Raw genomic sequence first — 15,851 nt, forward strand, 5'->3', positions numbered from 1 at the left:
GAGGACACCCCCAAACCCCCCTCCCAGGGCAATGATACCAGGCAAGGGCATCACCCCCCACCCTCCTTTAGAGGAGGGGGAGCTCCCAAGCCCTGCCCAGCCCCAGGAATCCCCCTGGATTGGTGTCCCCAGGGTCCTGTGCACCCCAAACCCCCCAGGGACCTCTCTGGGTTGATGTCCTTGAAGGTCTGAGCACCCCAAGCCCCCCAGGGACCCCCTCAGGGCTGGGAACCGGGTGGGGACACCCCCCAAACCCCCCTCCCAGGGCAATGATGCCAAGCAAGGGCATCACCCCCCACCCTCCTTTAGAGGAGGGGGAGCTCCCGAGCCCTGCCCAGCCCCCCCAGCCCATTCCGGGCGCTTGGGGGGGGGTCCAAAGGGGGGGTGGGGGGGAGGGGTGGGTGTGTGTGTGTCCTTCCCTTCCCCCCTTCACATGACGGAGCAGCTTTTTGCTTTTTCCTTCTTGAAGGTGGAGGAGATGAGCTCGGAGCGGCTGGGGAGGTGCAGGAGGCGCTTGGAGAGGCTGCGGCCGGGGCTGCGGGGCGGCTGCGGGGCGGCGCTGCTCAGGCAGAGCCCGGACACGGTCCGGAAGATGCTGTGCACGCTCTTCTCCGAGGTGAAAGCCGAGCATTCCAGGTAACCCTCGGCTCCCAACTGCCTGGCGGCCGCGCAGCCCTGCGGGAGCCCGGAGTCAGGCGGCGGGATATCCCAAATCCACCGGGAGAGCCCAAACCGAGCCCCAAATCCACCGGGAGAGCCCAAAATGAGCCCCAAACCCACCGGGAGAGCCCCAAACCCACAGGATATCCCAAACTGAGCCCCAAACCCATCAGGACAGCCCAAAGTGAGCCCCAAACCCACCGGGAGAGCCCCAAACCCACCGGGATATCCCAAACTGAGCCCCAAATCCACCGGGAGAGCCCAAAGTGAGCCCCAAATCCACCGGGAGAGCCCCAAATCCACCGGGAGAGCCCCAAACCCACCGGGATATCCCAAAGTGAGCCCCAAACCCACCGGGAGAGCCCCAAACCCACAGGATATCCCAAACTGAGCCCCAAACCCATCAGGACAGCCCAAAGTGAGCCCCAAACCCACAGGATATCCCAAACTGAGCCCCAAACCCATCAGGACAGCCCAAAGTGAGCCCCAAACCCACCGGGATATCCGAAACCCACCGGGAGAGCCCCAAACCCACCGGGATATCCCAAACTGAGCCCCAAATCCACCGGGAGAGCCCAAACTGAGCCCCAAATCCACCAGGACAGCCCCAAACCAAGACCCAGACCCATTGGGACAGCCCAAAGTGAGCCCCAAATCCACCAGGACAGCCCCAAACCAACCGGGATATCCTAAACTGAGCCCCAAACCCATCGGGACAGCCCAAATCTACTTGGACAGCCCGAAGTCATTGGGATCTCCCAAATCCACTGGGACAGCCCCAAATTGAGCCCCACAAACCCATTGGGACAGCCCAAACTGGCATAGCCCAAAGTCATTGGGATATCCCAAATCCACTGGGACAGCCCAAACCCACCAGGATATCCCAAACTGAGCCCCACAAACCTATCAGGACACAACAAACCCACTGGGATATCCCAAACACCAGGACAGCCCAAACCCACCAGGATATCCTAAACTGAGCCCCAAACACATCAGGACAGCCCCAAACCCACCAGGGCAGCTCAAAGCGAGCCCCACAAACACCAGGACACCCCCCAAACTCACCAGGGCAGCTCAAAGCGAGCCCCACAAACACCAGGACACCCCCCAAACTCACCAGGGCAGCTCAAAGCGAGCCCCACAAACACCAGAACACCCCCCCAAACCCACCAGGATATCCCAAAGATCGGGACAGCCCAAACTGAGCCCCAGAAACACTGGGACACCCCCAAACACACACCCAGAAACACTGGGACAGTCCAAACCCACTGGGACACCCCAAAGTGAGCCCCACAAAAACCCATTGGGACAGCCCAAACACACCAGGATAGCCTAAACTCAGCCCCCAACCCATCGGGAGAGCCAAAAGTGAGCCCCAGAAACACCTGGACACCCCAAACCCACCCCCAGAAACACCAGGACAGTCCAAGCACACTGGGATATCCTAAACTGAGCCCCAAACCCACCAGGATATCCCAAATCCACTGGGACAGCCCAAATACACTGGGATATCCTAAACTGAGCCGCAAACCCACTGGGACACAACAAATGGGACATAACAAACACATTGGGACAGCCCAAACCCACCAGGACAGCCCAAACTGAGCCCCAAACTCACCAGGATATCCCAAATCCACTGGGACAGCCCAAACCCACCAGGACAGCCCAAACTGAGCCTCAAACCCATCGGGACACAACAAACACACTGGGATATCCCAAACACATCGGGACAGCTCAAAGTCATTGGGATATCCCAAAGTGAGCCCTACAAACACAGTAAAAGTCCCAAACCCACCGGGATATCCTAAACTGAGCCCCAAACCCGTCAGGACAGCCCAAAATGAGCCCCACAAACCCATGGGGACAGCCCAAACACACTGGGAGAGCCCAAAGTCATTGGGATATCCCAAACCACCAGGACAGCCCCAAACCCACCCCCACAAACACCAGGATACCCCCAACCCCACTGGGATATTCCAAAGCCATCAGGACAGCTCAAACATGCCAGGACATCCTAAACTGAGCCCCACAAACACTGGGACAGCTCAAACACAGCAGGTTATTCCCAAACACACTGGGATATCCCAAACCCACCAGGACAGCCCCAAACTGAGCTCCAGAAACACCAGCCCAAAGTGAGCCCCACAAACACCTGGACGCCCCAAATCCACCCCCAGAAACACCAGGACAGCCCAAGCACACTGGGATAGCCTAAATTGAGCCCCACAAACCCATCAGGACAGCCCCAAACACTGGGAGAGCCCAAAGTGAGCTCTGTGCAAACACAGGGACACCCCAAACCCACCGGGAAATCCCAAACATTGGCACAGCCCAAAGTGAGCCCTGTGCAAACACCAGGATCCCCCAAACCCCACCCCCACATCAGGCCACTGGGACACCCCAAAAATTACCCCCAAAACCACATCAGACCACCAGAACACCCCAAACTCACCCTCCTGTGCAAACACCAGGATCCCTCTGAAACCCACCCCCACAACCACTGGGATGCCCCAAATCCACCCCCAAAAACACCAGAACATCCCAAACTGACCCCCAAAAACACCAGGATCCCCCCAGATCCATCCCCACAAACACTGGGACACCCCCAAACTGACCCCTGTGCAAACACTGGGATCCCCCAAAACCCACTCCCACATCAGACCACTGGGACACCCAAAAAATTACCCCTAAAAACACCAGGATGCCCAAACCATATCAGACCACTGGGACCCCAAAATCACCCTAAAACACCGGATCCCCCAAATCATCAGACCACTGGGACACCCAAAAATCACCCCTAAAAACACCGGGATCCCCCAAAATCAATCGACCACTTAGACACCCCAAAAATCACCCTAAAAACACGGGATCCTCAAATCACATCAGACACTGGGACCCCAAAAATCACCCCTAAAAACACCGGGATCCCCAAAATCACTCAGACCACTGGGACACCCAAAAAATTACCCCTAAAAACACCAGGATGCCCAAAACCATATCAGACCACTGGGACACCCCAAAAATCACCCCTAAAAACACCGGGATCCCCAAAATCACATCAGACCACTGGGACACCCCAAAAATCACCCCCACAAACACTGAGACACCCCAAACTGACCCCTGTGCAAACACTGGGATCCCCCAAAACCCACCCCCACATTAGACCACTGGGACACCCAAAAAATTACCCCTAAAAACACCAGGATCCCCAAACCATATCAGACCACTGGGACACCCCAAAAATCACCCCTAAAACCACTGGGACACCCCAAATCCACCTCCAAAAACACCAGGACACCCCAAAAAACACCCCCTAAAAACACCAGGACACCCCAAAAAACACCCCCTGCAAACACCAGGACACCCTGAACTGAGCCCTGTGCTAACACAGGGATCCCCCCAAGCCCACTCCCACATCAGACCACTGGGGCACCCCAATCCCCCCCCCCAGACCCAGCGCCCCCCCAGACCTGCTCGTAGGAGATGGGGGCCTGTTTCTGGTGTGAGAGCTCCAGGAGCGTGCTCAGGTCTGTCCTCAGGTCCGTCTTGCAGCCGATGAGCAGCACCCGGGTGTTGGGGCAATAATCCAGGATTTCTGTCTTCCACTGAGGGGGTCAGGGCACCCCTCAGGGACAGGGGACCCCCAAAAGCCTCTCCCTGTCACCCCACGGGGGTGGTGTGTCCATGTGCCACCCCTGACTCCACAGCGATACCCCCAGGAACCCCCCAGACCCCATAGAGATACCCCCAGGACAGCGTCCCCACATCCCTGAGCCCCCAAACCCCACAGAGATACCCCCAGGAACCCCCCAAACCCCACAGAGATACCCCCAGGAACCCCCCAGACCCCACAGAGATACCCCCAGGACACTGTCCCCACATCCCTGAGCACCCAAACCCCAAAGATATACTCCCAGGAACTCCCCAGACCTCACAGAAATACCCCCAGGACAGTGTCCCCATGTCCCTGAGGCCCCCAAAGCCCACAAAGATACACCCAGGAGCCCCCCAAACCCCACAGAGATACCCCCAGGACAAAGGACCACATGTCCCTGTGCCCCACAGAAATACCCCCACGATGTGTCCCCACATCTCTGAGGCCCCCAAACCCCATGGGGACCCTCCAGACCAGTGTCCCCACATCCCTGAGCCCCCAAACCCCACAGGAACCCCCCAGGCAGGTGTCCCCACATCCCTGAGCCCCCCCAAACCCCATGGGGACCCCTCGGGCTGGTGTCCCCACATCCTTGAGTCCCCCAAACCCCACAGCATCAGTGGTCCTGTGTCCCTGAATCCCCCAAACCTCACAGGGACCCCCCAGGATGGTTTCCCCACATCCCTGAGCCCCCAAACCCCACAGGGACCCCCCCAGGCCAGTGCCCCAGCCTCCCTGAGTCCCCTAAACCCCACAGCATCAGTGTCCCCACATCTCTGAGCCCCTAAACCCCACAGGGACCCCCCAGGCCAGTGCCCCTGCCTCCCTGAGCCCCTCAAACCTCACAGCATCAGTTTCCCCACATCTCTGACCCCCCCAGACGCCACAGGGACCCTCCAGGCTGATGTCCCCACATCTCTGAGCCCCCCAACCCCCCCGGGGACACGGTCCCGGGGTCTGAGCCCCCTCCCCACCTTCTTGGCCGCGCTGTCCAGGGTCTCGGGCCGGCTGACGTCGAAGCAGAGCAGGACGGCGTCCGAGTCGCTGTAGCACAGGGGACGCACGTTGTCATAGTAGGGGGAGCCTGGGGGAAAAGGGGGGGGTCACTGCTCAGCCCCCCCACCCCGGGACACGGGAAAGGGGGGCTGGGAAAGGGACACAGCCCCCTGTCCGGACTGGGGTGGGGGTAAGGCTCTAGAGACCCCTAAAAGGGACAGAGCCTCCCCAAAGCTGACACAGCTCCCCAAAACAGACACAGCCCCATTCCTGCGCAGGGTGAGGGCACAGCTCTAGAGCCCCCCAAAAGGGACAGAGCACCCCAAAATGGACAGAGCCCCCCCAAAAGGGACAGAGACCCCTGCCAAAAGGGACAGAGCCCCCTGCCAAAAGGGACAGTGCACCCCACAAGGGACACAGCCTCCCACTCCTGCCCGGGTGGGGGCCCGGCTCTAGAGATCCCAAAAGGGGCAGAGCCCCCCAAAAGGGACAGAGCCCCATTCCTGCCTGGGGAGGGGGCACAGCTCTAGAGACCCCCCAAAAGAGATACAGCCCTCCAAAAAGGACAGAGCACCTAAAACAGACACAGCCCCCATTCCTGCCCGGGTGGGGGCACGGCTCTAGAGACCCCAAAAGGGACACAGCCCCCCAAAAGGGACAGATGGACACACAGCTCTAGAGCCCCCCCAAAAGGGACACAGCTCCATTCCTGCTTGGGGAGGGGGCACAGCTCTAGAGACCCCAAAAGGGACACAGCCCTTCAAAAGGGACAGAGCACCCCAAAAGGGACAGAGCCACTAAAACAGACACAGCCCCCCGTCCTGCCTGGGGTAGGGACACAGCTCTAGAGACTCCCAAAAGGGACAGAGCCCCATTCCTGCCCAGGGTGGGGACACAGCTCTAGAGACCCCCAAAAGTGACACAGCCCCTCAAAAGGGACACAGCCCCATTCCTGCTTGGGGTGTGGGCACAGCTCTAGAGACCCCAAAAGGCACAGAGCCCCCCAAAAGGGACACAGCTCCATTCCTGCCTGGGGTGGGGACACAGCTTAGAGACCCCCAAAAGGGACAGAGCCCCATTCCTGGCCCGAGTGGGGGCACAGCTCTAGAGACCCCAAAAGGGACACAGCCCCTAAAGCAGACACAGTCCCCTGTCCTGCTTGGGGTGGGAGCACAGTTCTAGAGACCCCAAAAGGGACAGAGCACCCCACAAGGGACACAGCTCCCCAGAAGGGACAGACGGACACACAGCTCTAGAGTCCCAAAAGAGGAACAGAGCTCCCTAAAACGGACACAGCTCCCTAAAGGGACAGACAGACACACAGCTCTGGAGCCCCCCAAAACAGACACAGCTCCCCTCCTGCTCAGAGTGGTGGCTCGCAGCCCTAAAGAACACCAAGAAGGACACAGGGACACGGCTCTACAGCCCCCCAAAAGGGACAGACGGACATACAGCTCTAGAGCCCCCCAAAATAGACACAGCCCCATTCCTGCCCAGGGTGGGGACACAGCTCTAGAGACCTCAAAAGGCACAGAACCAACCAAAAAGGGCACAGCTCCCCAAAAGGGACAGATGGACACGCAGCTCTAGAGCCCCACAAAAAGACACAGCTCCCTAAAGGGACAGACAGACACAGAGCTCTAGAGCCCCACAAAACAGACACAGCTCCCCTCCTGCTCTGGGTGGTGGCTCGCAGCCCTAAAGAACCCCAAAAAGGACACAGGGACACGGCTCTAGAGCCCCCCCAAAAGGAACACAGCCCCCCTGGGGCCTCGGAGGGGGGCGCAGCTCTGGAACCCCCCCAAAACGCCACCTCCGTCCCCGCAGCCCATCAACGTCGCATCGCGCCTTCGCCAGGCAGCGGGAAATGGAGCCCGCGATGTTTATGTAACAACCCCCCCACCCCCCCATTTTGGGGAGCCCCGACCTCACCGAGGGGTCTCGGGGTAGGGGGGAAACCGGAGGAGGGGGTGCCACACGCTGCCACCCCCCCTCGGGGTCCTCGGGGACACGGAGCCACCAGCACCGCACCCGGGACTGCGGGGAACGCGGCGCGGGGGGGGTGGGGGGGGGGGGGGGGGGTCAGCGGGGTGGGGGGCTCCGGGATGTCCCCCCCTCCCCACACACCCTCCCGGTCCCCCCAAAGGCCTCGGAGGGGTTTCGCAGCCCAGACGCTCCGTGCACAGAATAGCAAAGAGGCTGCGCCAGCGCATCGCCATGGCAACCGGGGACCGGCGGGGACCCCCCCCCCGCCGGGGGGACACTGCAGCACCGGGCAGGGCTGCCCCGACCCCCCCCAACTCTTGGGGGTGCTGAGGGAAGGGGAACACCGGGATGTCCCGTAATCTGCTCCATTCACAGGCAGGGTGTAAGGGACCCCACCCGGGGGGGGCTCAGCGGTGTTGGGACCCCCCCCAAGGAAGGGGTTCAGTCTCCTGTGACCCCCCCAGGTCCCCGACCCCCACTCCCTGTGACCGTGGGGTCGTCCCTGGGGAGCACCTGCGCCCCCACACCCACGGGTCTTACCCTAGACCTGAGCACCCCCAGCGTGGCCACCAAGCTCTTTCCGCCGCCGCAGGGACCCCAAAACACCCCCGGCCCCCCAAAACACCCCCGAGGTCTCAACAGAGCCACCAAGGCCCCTCCCTCCCCCGCGCTGCAGGTTCCCAAAACACCCTCGGGACGCCAAAAGCCCCCACTGCAGCGACCCCCCGCTCACTGCAGCATCCCAACGACGGCCCCCCAAAAATCCCAAAGCATCTTCCACAGCAAACAACTCGATCAGGCCCGGGGCAGCCCCCGCCCCACTCCTCCGGTACCGGAGCCCCCGCCAGCCCCCCAAACATGCACCGTGCGCGTCTCCCCCCGGTACCGGAGGTGTCCCAGAGGCTCAGTTCCACCCGCTGCTCCTCGCTGGCCAGACACGCCGTGTAGTTCTCAAACACGGTGGGCACGTACGTCTGCAACGGCACCGAGAGCGTCAGCGCCCGGTTGGTCCCGCTTTACCGGTGCCCGCTGCCGGTTCCCGCTGCCGCTTGGGCTCACCTCGGGATAGCAATCCTTGGCCAGCACCTGCAGCATGGCCGTCTTGCCGCACTGCACGTCACCCACCAGCACCAGCTTGCACCGGGCCGGAGCGGCCGGTGCCGGCCTCCGCTCCCGCATGGCGGCGGCGGGCACGGAAACGGTACCCTCACACCCACCCACCGCCCTGCGCCCCGCCGCCGCAGCGCCATTATATACCCCGCCGGCTGCAGGGCCCGCCCACGGCGGCGCCCGTCCACCAATCACCGCGGGGAATCCCGGAGCGCCGGCCAATAGCAAAGAGGCAGAACCGACGGGACACGCCCCGTAGGGGGTGCGAGCGCGCTCTTGCCCGCCAGGGGGCGCCCGTGCGGGTCAGGGCGGAAGTGCCGCGGAGGCCCCGCCCCCCCAGCGGCCGTTGCCGGGAGACCGGAGGGACGCGCGAGCCGGGCCGGTACCGGGGCCTGTACCGGGACCCCAAAGGGGGGAAGGGAGACCCCAATAGCAAGGGGCGGTGGGCACTAGGGGAGTGTGGGAGGGAGGCGGGTGAGCTAGGAGGGCTCTGGAGATGGGGATGGGCAGTGGGAAATGGGCCTTGGGGCCTGGGGAGGGAGGGGGGAACAGGTCTGGGGGTGTCACTGGATGGGGAGACGGGGCGAGGAGGGGTTGGTGGGGTCTGGGGGGTGCTCCTAAGTAGAGGGGCAAGGAAACGGGCCTGGGGGAGCCTGGGGAGGGAGATGGGGTTGAGCAGAAGGTTATGGGGTGTGGGGTACCCCATAGTGCGGGGGGCTGAGCAGGGGGAACGGGCTTTGGTGGCGGGCAGTGGAGGGGCCACCACGCACATCCCGACCCCTCCCGCCGTGTCCCCTCCTCCAGCCATGGCGAGGCCTCGTCTCGCTGCCCCCACGTCGGCCGAGGCCGAGCTGCTGCTGCTGCAGAGACAAGCGCTGTTGGAGGAGGAGGTGGCCAAAACCAAGAGGGCGCTGCTCACTCGCTTCATGCAGGTCCGGGACCCCCGCAGCCTCCCCTGATCCCCTCCAAACTCCACTCCTCTAAACCCCCAACCCCCTTTTCCCCAGCAAATTTCCCAAGCACTTTCCCCATCATCCCCCCCAGGGCTGGGGCTGCCCCTGTTCTGCAGCACCCCCTGGCAGCAGAGGCAGCCCCAAGCCCACTCCTGCCCCTTTCCCACCTCCCACGGCCCCTGAACAGGAGAAGCTGAAACGGGAGGAGCAGAGCAGCAGGTGGGGTCTCCACAAGGTCCGCACGCTCTGGCGCTCGGCCCAGCGCAAGGCCAAGGACCAGGAGCTGCGCCAGGACATCGAGATCCTCAGCCAGACCTTCACACGGGTCATGGACTGCAAGGATGGCACCATTGAGGTGACTCTGAGTGCTCTTCACGTGCCCTCTGCACAGAGAGAAGCTGTGAGACTAGCTAAGAATGTTCATTGTTTCAAGTCCCAACAGCTTCAGGAGAAGGTCCATTCCCTGGAGATGTTGCTCTTTGACATCCCTGGTCCTTCCTGGTTCTGAAACAGACCTGCAGAATCCTGAAACAGAGAAAAAAACTGCTAAAGAAAATCAATAATAACTATTTAGAAATCCACTGAGCCAGGAGCTCTTTGCCTTCTCCTGAATCTCAGCTGTTTGGACTTGAAACCATGAACATCCTTTGCTGGTCTCACAGCTTCTCTCTGTTCAGAGAGCATGTGAATAGCACACCTCTGGGGCTGGCAGAGTGGGGAGGGGGGTGATGGTGTTCACAGGGGTCCCAGGACGAGGGAAGAGAGGAGAATCTTGACTCCATGTTTCAGACAGGCTGATTTATTGTTTTATTATATATATATTATATTAAAACTATACTAAAAGAATAGAAGAAAAGATTTCATCAGAAGGCTAGCAAGGAAAGGAAAAAATGGAATGATAAAATCTTGTGAGTGACCAGAGAGTCCGAGACAGCCAGACTGTGATTGGCCATTAATTAAAAACAACCACATGAGACCAATCAAGGATGCACCTGTTGCATTCCACAGCAGCAGATAATTGATAATTATTGTTTCCATTTCACTCCTGAGGCCTCTCAGCTTCTCAGGAGAAAAGATCCTAAGGAAAGGATTTTCCATAAAATATGTCCGTGACAGAGGGGGGTGCAGGGGACACAGATGACCCCCCCAAACACTCCCCAGGCGCTGGTGACGGAGCTGAAGGAAGCAGAGGAGCAGCAGAACCGAGCCCTGCGCAGCCACCTGGACCTCACAGACCAACTGCTGCAGCTCCAGCGCTGCCGCCTGGGCTACCTGGAGCAGGGCTTTAGTGCCCAGGTGGGCGCCCTGAAGGCCGAGTTTGAGGCTGAGAGGTGTGGAATTTCAGGGGTGTTGGAATAATTACCAATATTGCCATGCCTGAGCTTGTCTGGCCCTTGGTGCTGAACCAAATGGCAGCAACTGTGGTGTTTTCACCCCCCCCAGAGACACTTTTGGCTGGCTGGGTGTGTGGTGTTCACAGGGATCCCAGGATGAGGGAATAGAGGAGAATCTTGACTCCATGTTTCAAAAGACTGATTTATTATTTTTTTATATATATGATATTACAAGAGAATGATATATTAAAAGTAAACTAAAAGAATAAAAGAAAAGATTTCATCAGAAGGCTTGAAAGGAAAAGAATGGAATGACAAGAAAATCTTGTGAGTGACCAGAGAGTCTGAGACAGCCAGACGGTGATTGGCCATTAATTAAAAACAACCACATGAGACCAATCACAGATGCACCTGTTGCATTCCACAGCAGCAGATAATTATTGTTTACATTTCGTCCCTGAGGCCTCTTAGTTTCTCAGGAGTAAAGATCCTAACAAAAGGATTTTTCATAAAATGTGTCTGTGACAGCTGGGCACGTGGGGACAAGTCCAGGCATGCAGGAGCTCTGGTGGCTGCAGGATGGAGCTTCCCCTCTAACAGGGGCTGCTCCTCAGATTTTCCTCTGCTGGAGAAGGTTTAGGGCGACGGGGAAGGAAAGGAGTCGGTTCTGATGGAGGATTTGGATCCAGAGCTTTGTTCTCTGAACCCAGCACCAGCTCCAACAGAACTCCTGACCCCGTGGGTGCTGCTCCTTTTAACCCCGGGGAGAGGGGCAGGGAAGGGGCAGGGAGCCACCAGGCAGGTACAGGAGGGGAGGTCTCAAGGGAAAAAGGACACCTGGATGGCCCAGTGCCCCCCGGGGGTGGAGGGCATCCTTTGAATCTGCCAATCACTCTGGAATTGCAGGACTGACAGACAGTGCTGGGAGGGGAAAGGAGAGGTGACTGACACACCTGGGAGGGAATTATCAGGGAGGGACCTGAGGTTCTGAGGTAAACCCTGAAATTGCACCGCAGCACAGGGGGACAAGGGGAATGGGGCAGCAGTGGCACCCAGGGGCTCTCCTGGAATGGAGCTGAGCCTCCCCTGGTGCCACGGGGAGCCCTGCAGTGTCTTTGTCATGGAAGGAACCACTTTGCCCTGCCTTGTGTCCCCACAGGAGAACCATGCTGGAGCAGCAAGACTGGGAAAGCCGGGTCCTGCAGGACATGGCACTGGCCATGGAGCAGGAGCACGCCAGGAACGAGCAGGAGGCCTTGCTGAACTTCCAGAGCGCCCGGGACGACATCAAAAACAAGGCAAGGGGGCACTAGGGAGCACGGAGGGGCTGGCAGGGATGCCAGGGGAGGTTTGGGGTGTAACCTGTGTGTCCCCCAGTGCTGGCAGGATCAGCAGTACAGCCGGCTGCAGCTGGGAGCCAGGCTGGAGGGGCTGTGGGAGCAGATCCAGACGGCACGGAGGAACTACGCCCAGGCCACGGAGAAGAAGAAGGTGGAGTTTGAGGAGCTGAAGAGGAAGTGTGAGAGGACTTCCTGCGAGATTAACGCACAGGCCAAGAGGCTGGAGAAGCTGCAGGTTTTGGCGGGGTGCTGGGTGGTTGTGGGAGTGGGGTCACCCACATTCCCCACTCATTTTCCCATGGAATCGTGGAATTGCTGAGGTTGGAAAAGCCTCCAAGACCCATCAGGTCCAACCTGGCATTGGCAAGGAGGTGACAACAGGCTGGGCTAAGCAGGGGCCCCCCATGAGTTTGTGGAGCAGTGCCTGAGCCAGGGAATCATGGAATTATTGAGGTTGGAAAAGCCTCTGAGACCATCAAGTCCAGCTGTTCTCTCAGCACTGCCAGGGCCACCGCTAACCCATGTCCCCAGGGGCCACATCCACGTGGTTTCTGAGCCCTTCCAGGAACGGTGCCTCCACCACTGCCCTGAACAGCCCATTCCAAAGCTGGGCCACCCTTTCCAAGTAGGAATTTTCCTCAGGAGCCAACCTGCTGTTTCACCAGGACATGGTTACGACCACTAGGGGCCAGATCGTGGCTCACCTGCGGAAGAGCGAGGAGCAAACGCAGCGCATCCGGGGCGATCGGGAACACGCCTACCAGAAACTCCAACAGCTCCGGGCTCAGGTCACCCAGGCCAGCGCCACCGCTCACACCCACCTGGTCACACTCAGCTCCCAGTGCGGTGCCACCCTCAAGGTGCTGCAGCAGCTGGTGGAGAAGGTGAGTTGGGCAGTGCTGAGTGGGGATGTCCCCGTGTCCTGTGTCCTGCTGTCCCCACCTGCCCATCCCGGTGTTCCCCCCAGGCTCAGCGCCTCCTACGCCTGGCTGAGTTGTGCCGCAGGCTGGAGACAGAAGAGGAGAAGGTGCTGCCCTTCTACCCCTCCTCACTGGGTGAGCTGGAGCAGCAAAAAGCCCGTAGGGTCCTGGAGGAGACGGCCAGTGAGCCCCTGGCACGGGTGAGGAGGCACCACCACAATCCTCAGGGAACAAGGGCTGTGATTCAGCCCTGGGGATCCCCAAGCTGGTGCTTGGGGCAGGATGGAGACCCCAGACTCTTCCTGCTGCCTCCCCCCAGGTCATGAAGGACTACATAGGGCTGGAGAGGTTCTGGCAGAGGTTCAACAAGGCCAAGCTGGAGGAGAAGGGGCTGGAGAGGGCACGAGCAGCCCTGGCAGACAGGAACCAGGAGCTAAGGAAGCTCCTCCAGCAGTACCTGGCGGGGGCCACAATCAGCCAGAAGGTGCCCAAAGATCCCCACCCCCTCCTTGCCCTCAAGCAAAAGCCTCATCCCCGGAAATGAGGGAGCCACGCTCAGGGACACTGGGCATGGTGCACCCCATGGGGAGGGGTCAACCACCAGGACCCCTTTCCTGGCTCCACCAGCTCCAGCTGAGGCTCCCTGGCAGACCTGCCTGGTGTTTGGGGACTCAGGGACTGTCACTTCCTGGATATGCCTTAAAAGAGCAAAACTGCCTGAAAATGTGCTCCAGGGTCTTATTTCTGGGATTCACTGAGTCTGTCACCTCCTGCTCAGGTCTGACAGGACCCATCAAGGCCCTGGAGCAGGCGGGGAGCTGAGGGGTGGTGCACAGCCCCTTCCCACTGCTCTGTGCCCATCACTGTCTCAGGAAGAGCAGCCACAGATGCTGAGGGGAAGGTTTTATTTCTTTTTGGCTTTGTTCCTCTTCTCCTCCTTCTGCTTTTTCTTGGAGAGCTTGGGGCTGCTGGCCTTGCGGTACAGGTGGAACCCAATGAGCCCCAGCAGTGCTGGCACCAGCCCCAGGCACAGCAGTGGCACCACCTCGTTCACCACCTTCTGCCAGTAACTGGCCCGGGACAACCCCACCAGCTCCACCTCGAAGCGCAGCACAGCGTCACCTGCAAGGGGGGCACAGCCTGAGCAGGGACCCCACAGAGACCCCACAGAGACCCCACAGGGACCCTGAGGGCTGCACTCACCTGGGATGGTTGGGGGTGAGCCCCGCTTGCCATAGGCTAAGTGAGGGGGAATGATGGCTCTGCGCTTCTCCCTGCCACAGTGACAGTGTTGGTGCCACAAATTGTGGTGGGGACACTGGGGAGGGGACGCTTCCCACCCCCGTGTCCCCCATCTGCACCTACCCCACACACATGTCCAGCAGACTCTGCTCCAGACCTGTAACAGAGTGGGGTGAGGGTGAGTGGGGCTGGTTGAGGTTACCCTGGTGACCCCCCAACCCTGCTCCCCCTGAGCCCTCACTCACCAGGAATGACTTGGTGCTTGCCCAGCTCCACCTGCAGAGGGTCCCGGCTCAGTGAGGAGTCGATGATCCGGCCATCCTCCAGGCTGCCCTGTAGGGGACACAGCCACAGTCACTGCCATGGTCACCCCTGGGTGGCACTTTCTCTATGCGGCTGCCAGCGTGTTCCCAGTGCTGCTCTGGTGCTGATCCCAGTCCCTGTGCCACCCCTGTGCTATCCCTGTGCTGATTCAAGTCCTGGTACACTTCGGGTCACTCTGGGACACCCTCCCCACTCCCAGTGCCAGGGCCATCCCAAGGTAATCCTCTGGCTAATCCCAGTGCCAGCCATGCCCATCCTGGGGCTGTCCCAGCCCATGTCACCCCTATGCCACTCCAGGTGCCACCCAGAGCCCATCCTGGGGCTGTCCCCATGCCAGTCTCAGTGGCACCATGGCACCATCCCCTTGTCCAGCCCTCATGCCCACTCCGATTCCACCACGGTACCATCCCATTGCCCACCCCGGTACCGCCCCATTTCCCACCCTGGTACCACCCCCGGTACCACCCCCGGTGCCGGCCGAGGCCCCCCCGCCGTTGCCGGTGCCGGTGCCCCCCGCCCCGCCCGCCGGAGCGCAGTGCTGACGTGTTCCTCCCGCCGCCCGCCCGCCCGCACCGTGTAGTGGATGTGCACCGTGTCTCCCAGCGCCGACAGCTCCGTGCAGCCCTCCGGTGGGGGCACCTGCAACGGGGAGGTCACGGGGAGCCGGGACGGGGCCCCCTCCCCTCGGGCTCCGCGCAGCCCCCACGCCCCCGGGTCCCCCGAGCGCTCCGAGAGCCGAACTCCCAGCTGGGCCCCCGGTCCTCGGTGCGCCGCCTTCCTCCGCCACAACCCGGTCCTCCCGCTGCCCTCCCATCGCATCCCGGTCCACCCGGTGCCCCGTGGCTCCCTCCCGCCGCATCCCGGGCCTCCCGGTGCCTCCTCCCCCGCCCCATGCACAGGCCGGGCTCCCCGGTGCCCCCCGAGCGGCACCATCCCGCCCGTGCCCTGTGTCCCGCCGGTGCCCTGTGTCCCGCCGGTCCCACCGGTCCCTGCCGGTCCCGCCCCGGTCTCAGCTGCCTGTCCAGCGGGGCCGCGTGGGTTCCCGGTGCCACCCGCGCCGCCCCGGTTCCCCCGTCCCCCCCGGACTCACGATCGTTTCCAGCCGTAGCTCCCGGGCGCCGGTTTCGGTTTCGCTCTCGGCGGCGCGGGAGAGCGGCGGCGGCGGCAGCAGCAGTGCCAACAAGAGCAGCGCGGCGGGGAACGGCATGGCCGGGCTGGCGGCGGAGGAACGGGGACCGGGACCGCCCCCCACCTCGGGCCCCGCCCCCGGGACCGCCCCCACCCCGAGACCGGCCCCGGGACGGGCACCGGCATCTCCTGCGGGCCCCAGC

General features: G+C 61.2%; 3 protein-coding genes across 3 annotated transcripts; 1 reads left to right on the top strand and 2 right to left on the bottom strand.

Moving 5' to 3' along the window:
• Positions 1 to 396: 396 nt before the first annotated feature.
• RND1 (Rho family GTPase 1) lies at positions 397 to 8,521 on the bottom strand. The gene is made up of 5 exons (XM_050983833.1): positions 8,357 to 8,521; positions 8,184 to 8,271; positions 5,290 to 5,399; positions 4,131 to 4,265; positions 397 to 675 (listed from the first exon to the last, which is right to left on the bottom strand). Exons 1-5 carry the CDS (start codon positions 8,474 to 8,476, stop codon positions 430 to 432), a joined length of 699 nt encoding a protein of 232 aa, XP_050839790.1. The 5' UTR covers positions 8,477 to 8,521; the 3' UTR covers positions 397 to 429.
• A 518-nt stretch (positions 8,522 to 9,039) lies between these two features.
• On the top strand, positions 9,040 to 13,811 carry CCDC65 (coiled-coil domain containing 65). Its single transcript, XM_009099917.4, has 8 exons — positions 9,040 to 9,339; positions 9,548 to 9,715; positions 10,522 to 10,691; positions 11,854 to 11,992; positions 12,072 to 12,269; positions 12,700 to 12,918; positions 13,002 to 13,154; positions 13,274 to 13,811. The coding sequence occupies exons 1-8, from the start codon at positions 9,073 to 9,075 to the stop codon at positions 13,496 to 13,498; spliced, it is 1,539 nt and encodes a 512-aa protein (XP_009098165.2). The 5' UTR covers positions 9,040 to 9,072; the 3' UTR covers positions 13,499 to 13,811.
• Positions 13,812 to 13,842: 31 nt separating this feature from the next.
• FKBP11 (FKBP prolyl isomerase 11) lies at positions 13,843 to 15,763 on the bottom strand. Its single transcript, XM_050983836.1, has 6 exons — positions 15,611 to 15,763; positions 15,094 to 15,159; positions 14,442 to 14,529; positions 14,320 to 14,353; positions 14,158 to 14,228; positions 13,843 to 14,076 (listed from the first exon to the last, which is right to left on the bottom strand). The coding sequence occupies exons 1-6, from the start codon at positions 15,725 to 15,727 to the stop codon at positions 13,859 to 13,861; spliced, it is 594 nt and encodes a 197-aa protein (XP_050839793.1). The 5' UTR covers positions 15,728 to 15,763; the 3' UTR covers positions 13,843 to 13,858.
• Between the last annotated feature and the right edge of the window lie 88 nt (positions 15,764 to 15,851).

This window comes from Serinus canaria, chromosome 25, assembly GCF_022539315.1.
Source record: "Serinus canaria isolate serCan28SL12 chromosome 25, serCan2020, whole genome shotgun sequence".
Classification (NCBI taxonomy): Eukaryota; Metazoa; Chordata; class Aves; order Passeriformes; family Fringillidae; genus Serinus; species Serinus canaria.

Bases quoted from the DNA above. Each gene is read 5' to 3' on its own strand.
- FKBP11 (XM_050983836.1), bottom strand. From the start codon at position 15,727: ATGCCGTTCCCCGCCGCGCTGCTCTTGTTGGCACTGCTGCTGCCGCCG. The intron at 14,530-15,093 runs GTGCGGGCGGGC...TGTCCCCTACAG, and splicing joins CGGTGCACATCCACTACACG to GGCAGCCTGGAGGATGGCCG. The intron at 14,229-14,319 runs GTAGGTGCAGAT...TCACTGTGGCAG, and splicing joins CTGCTGGACATGTGTGTGGG to GGAGAAGCGCAGAGCCATCA.
- CCDC65 (XM_009099917.4), top strand. From the start codon at position 9,073: ATGGGGTTGAGCAGAAGGTTATGGGGTGTGGGGTACCCCATAGTGCGG. The intron at 9,716-10,521 runs GTGACTCTGAGT...AACACTCCCCAG, and splicing joins GCAAGGATGGCACCATTGAG to GCGCTGGTGACGGAGCTGAA. The intron at 10,692-11,853 runs GTGTGGAATTTC...GTGTCCCCACAG, and splicing joins GCCGAGTTTGAGGCTGAGAG to GAGAACCATGCTGGAGCAGC.
- RND1 (XM_050983833.1), bottom strand. From the start codon at position 8,476: ATGCGGGAGCGGAGGCCGGCACCGGCCGCTCCGGCCCGGTGCAAGCTG. The intron at 5,400-8,183 runs GTACCGGGGGGA...CTTTTCCCCCAG, and splicing joins GAGCCTCTGGGACACCTCCG to GCTCCCCCTACTATGACAAC. The intron at 4,266-5,289 runs GTGGGGAGGGGG...TGACCCCCTCAG, and splicing joins TGGACAGCGCGGCCAAGAAG to TGGAAGACAGAAATCCTGGA.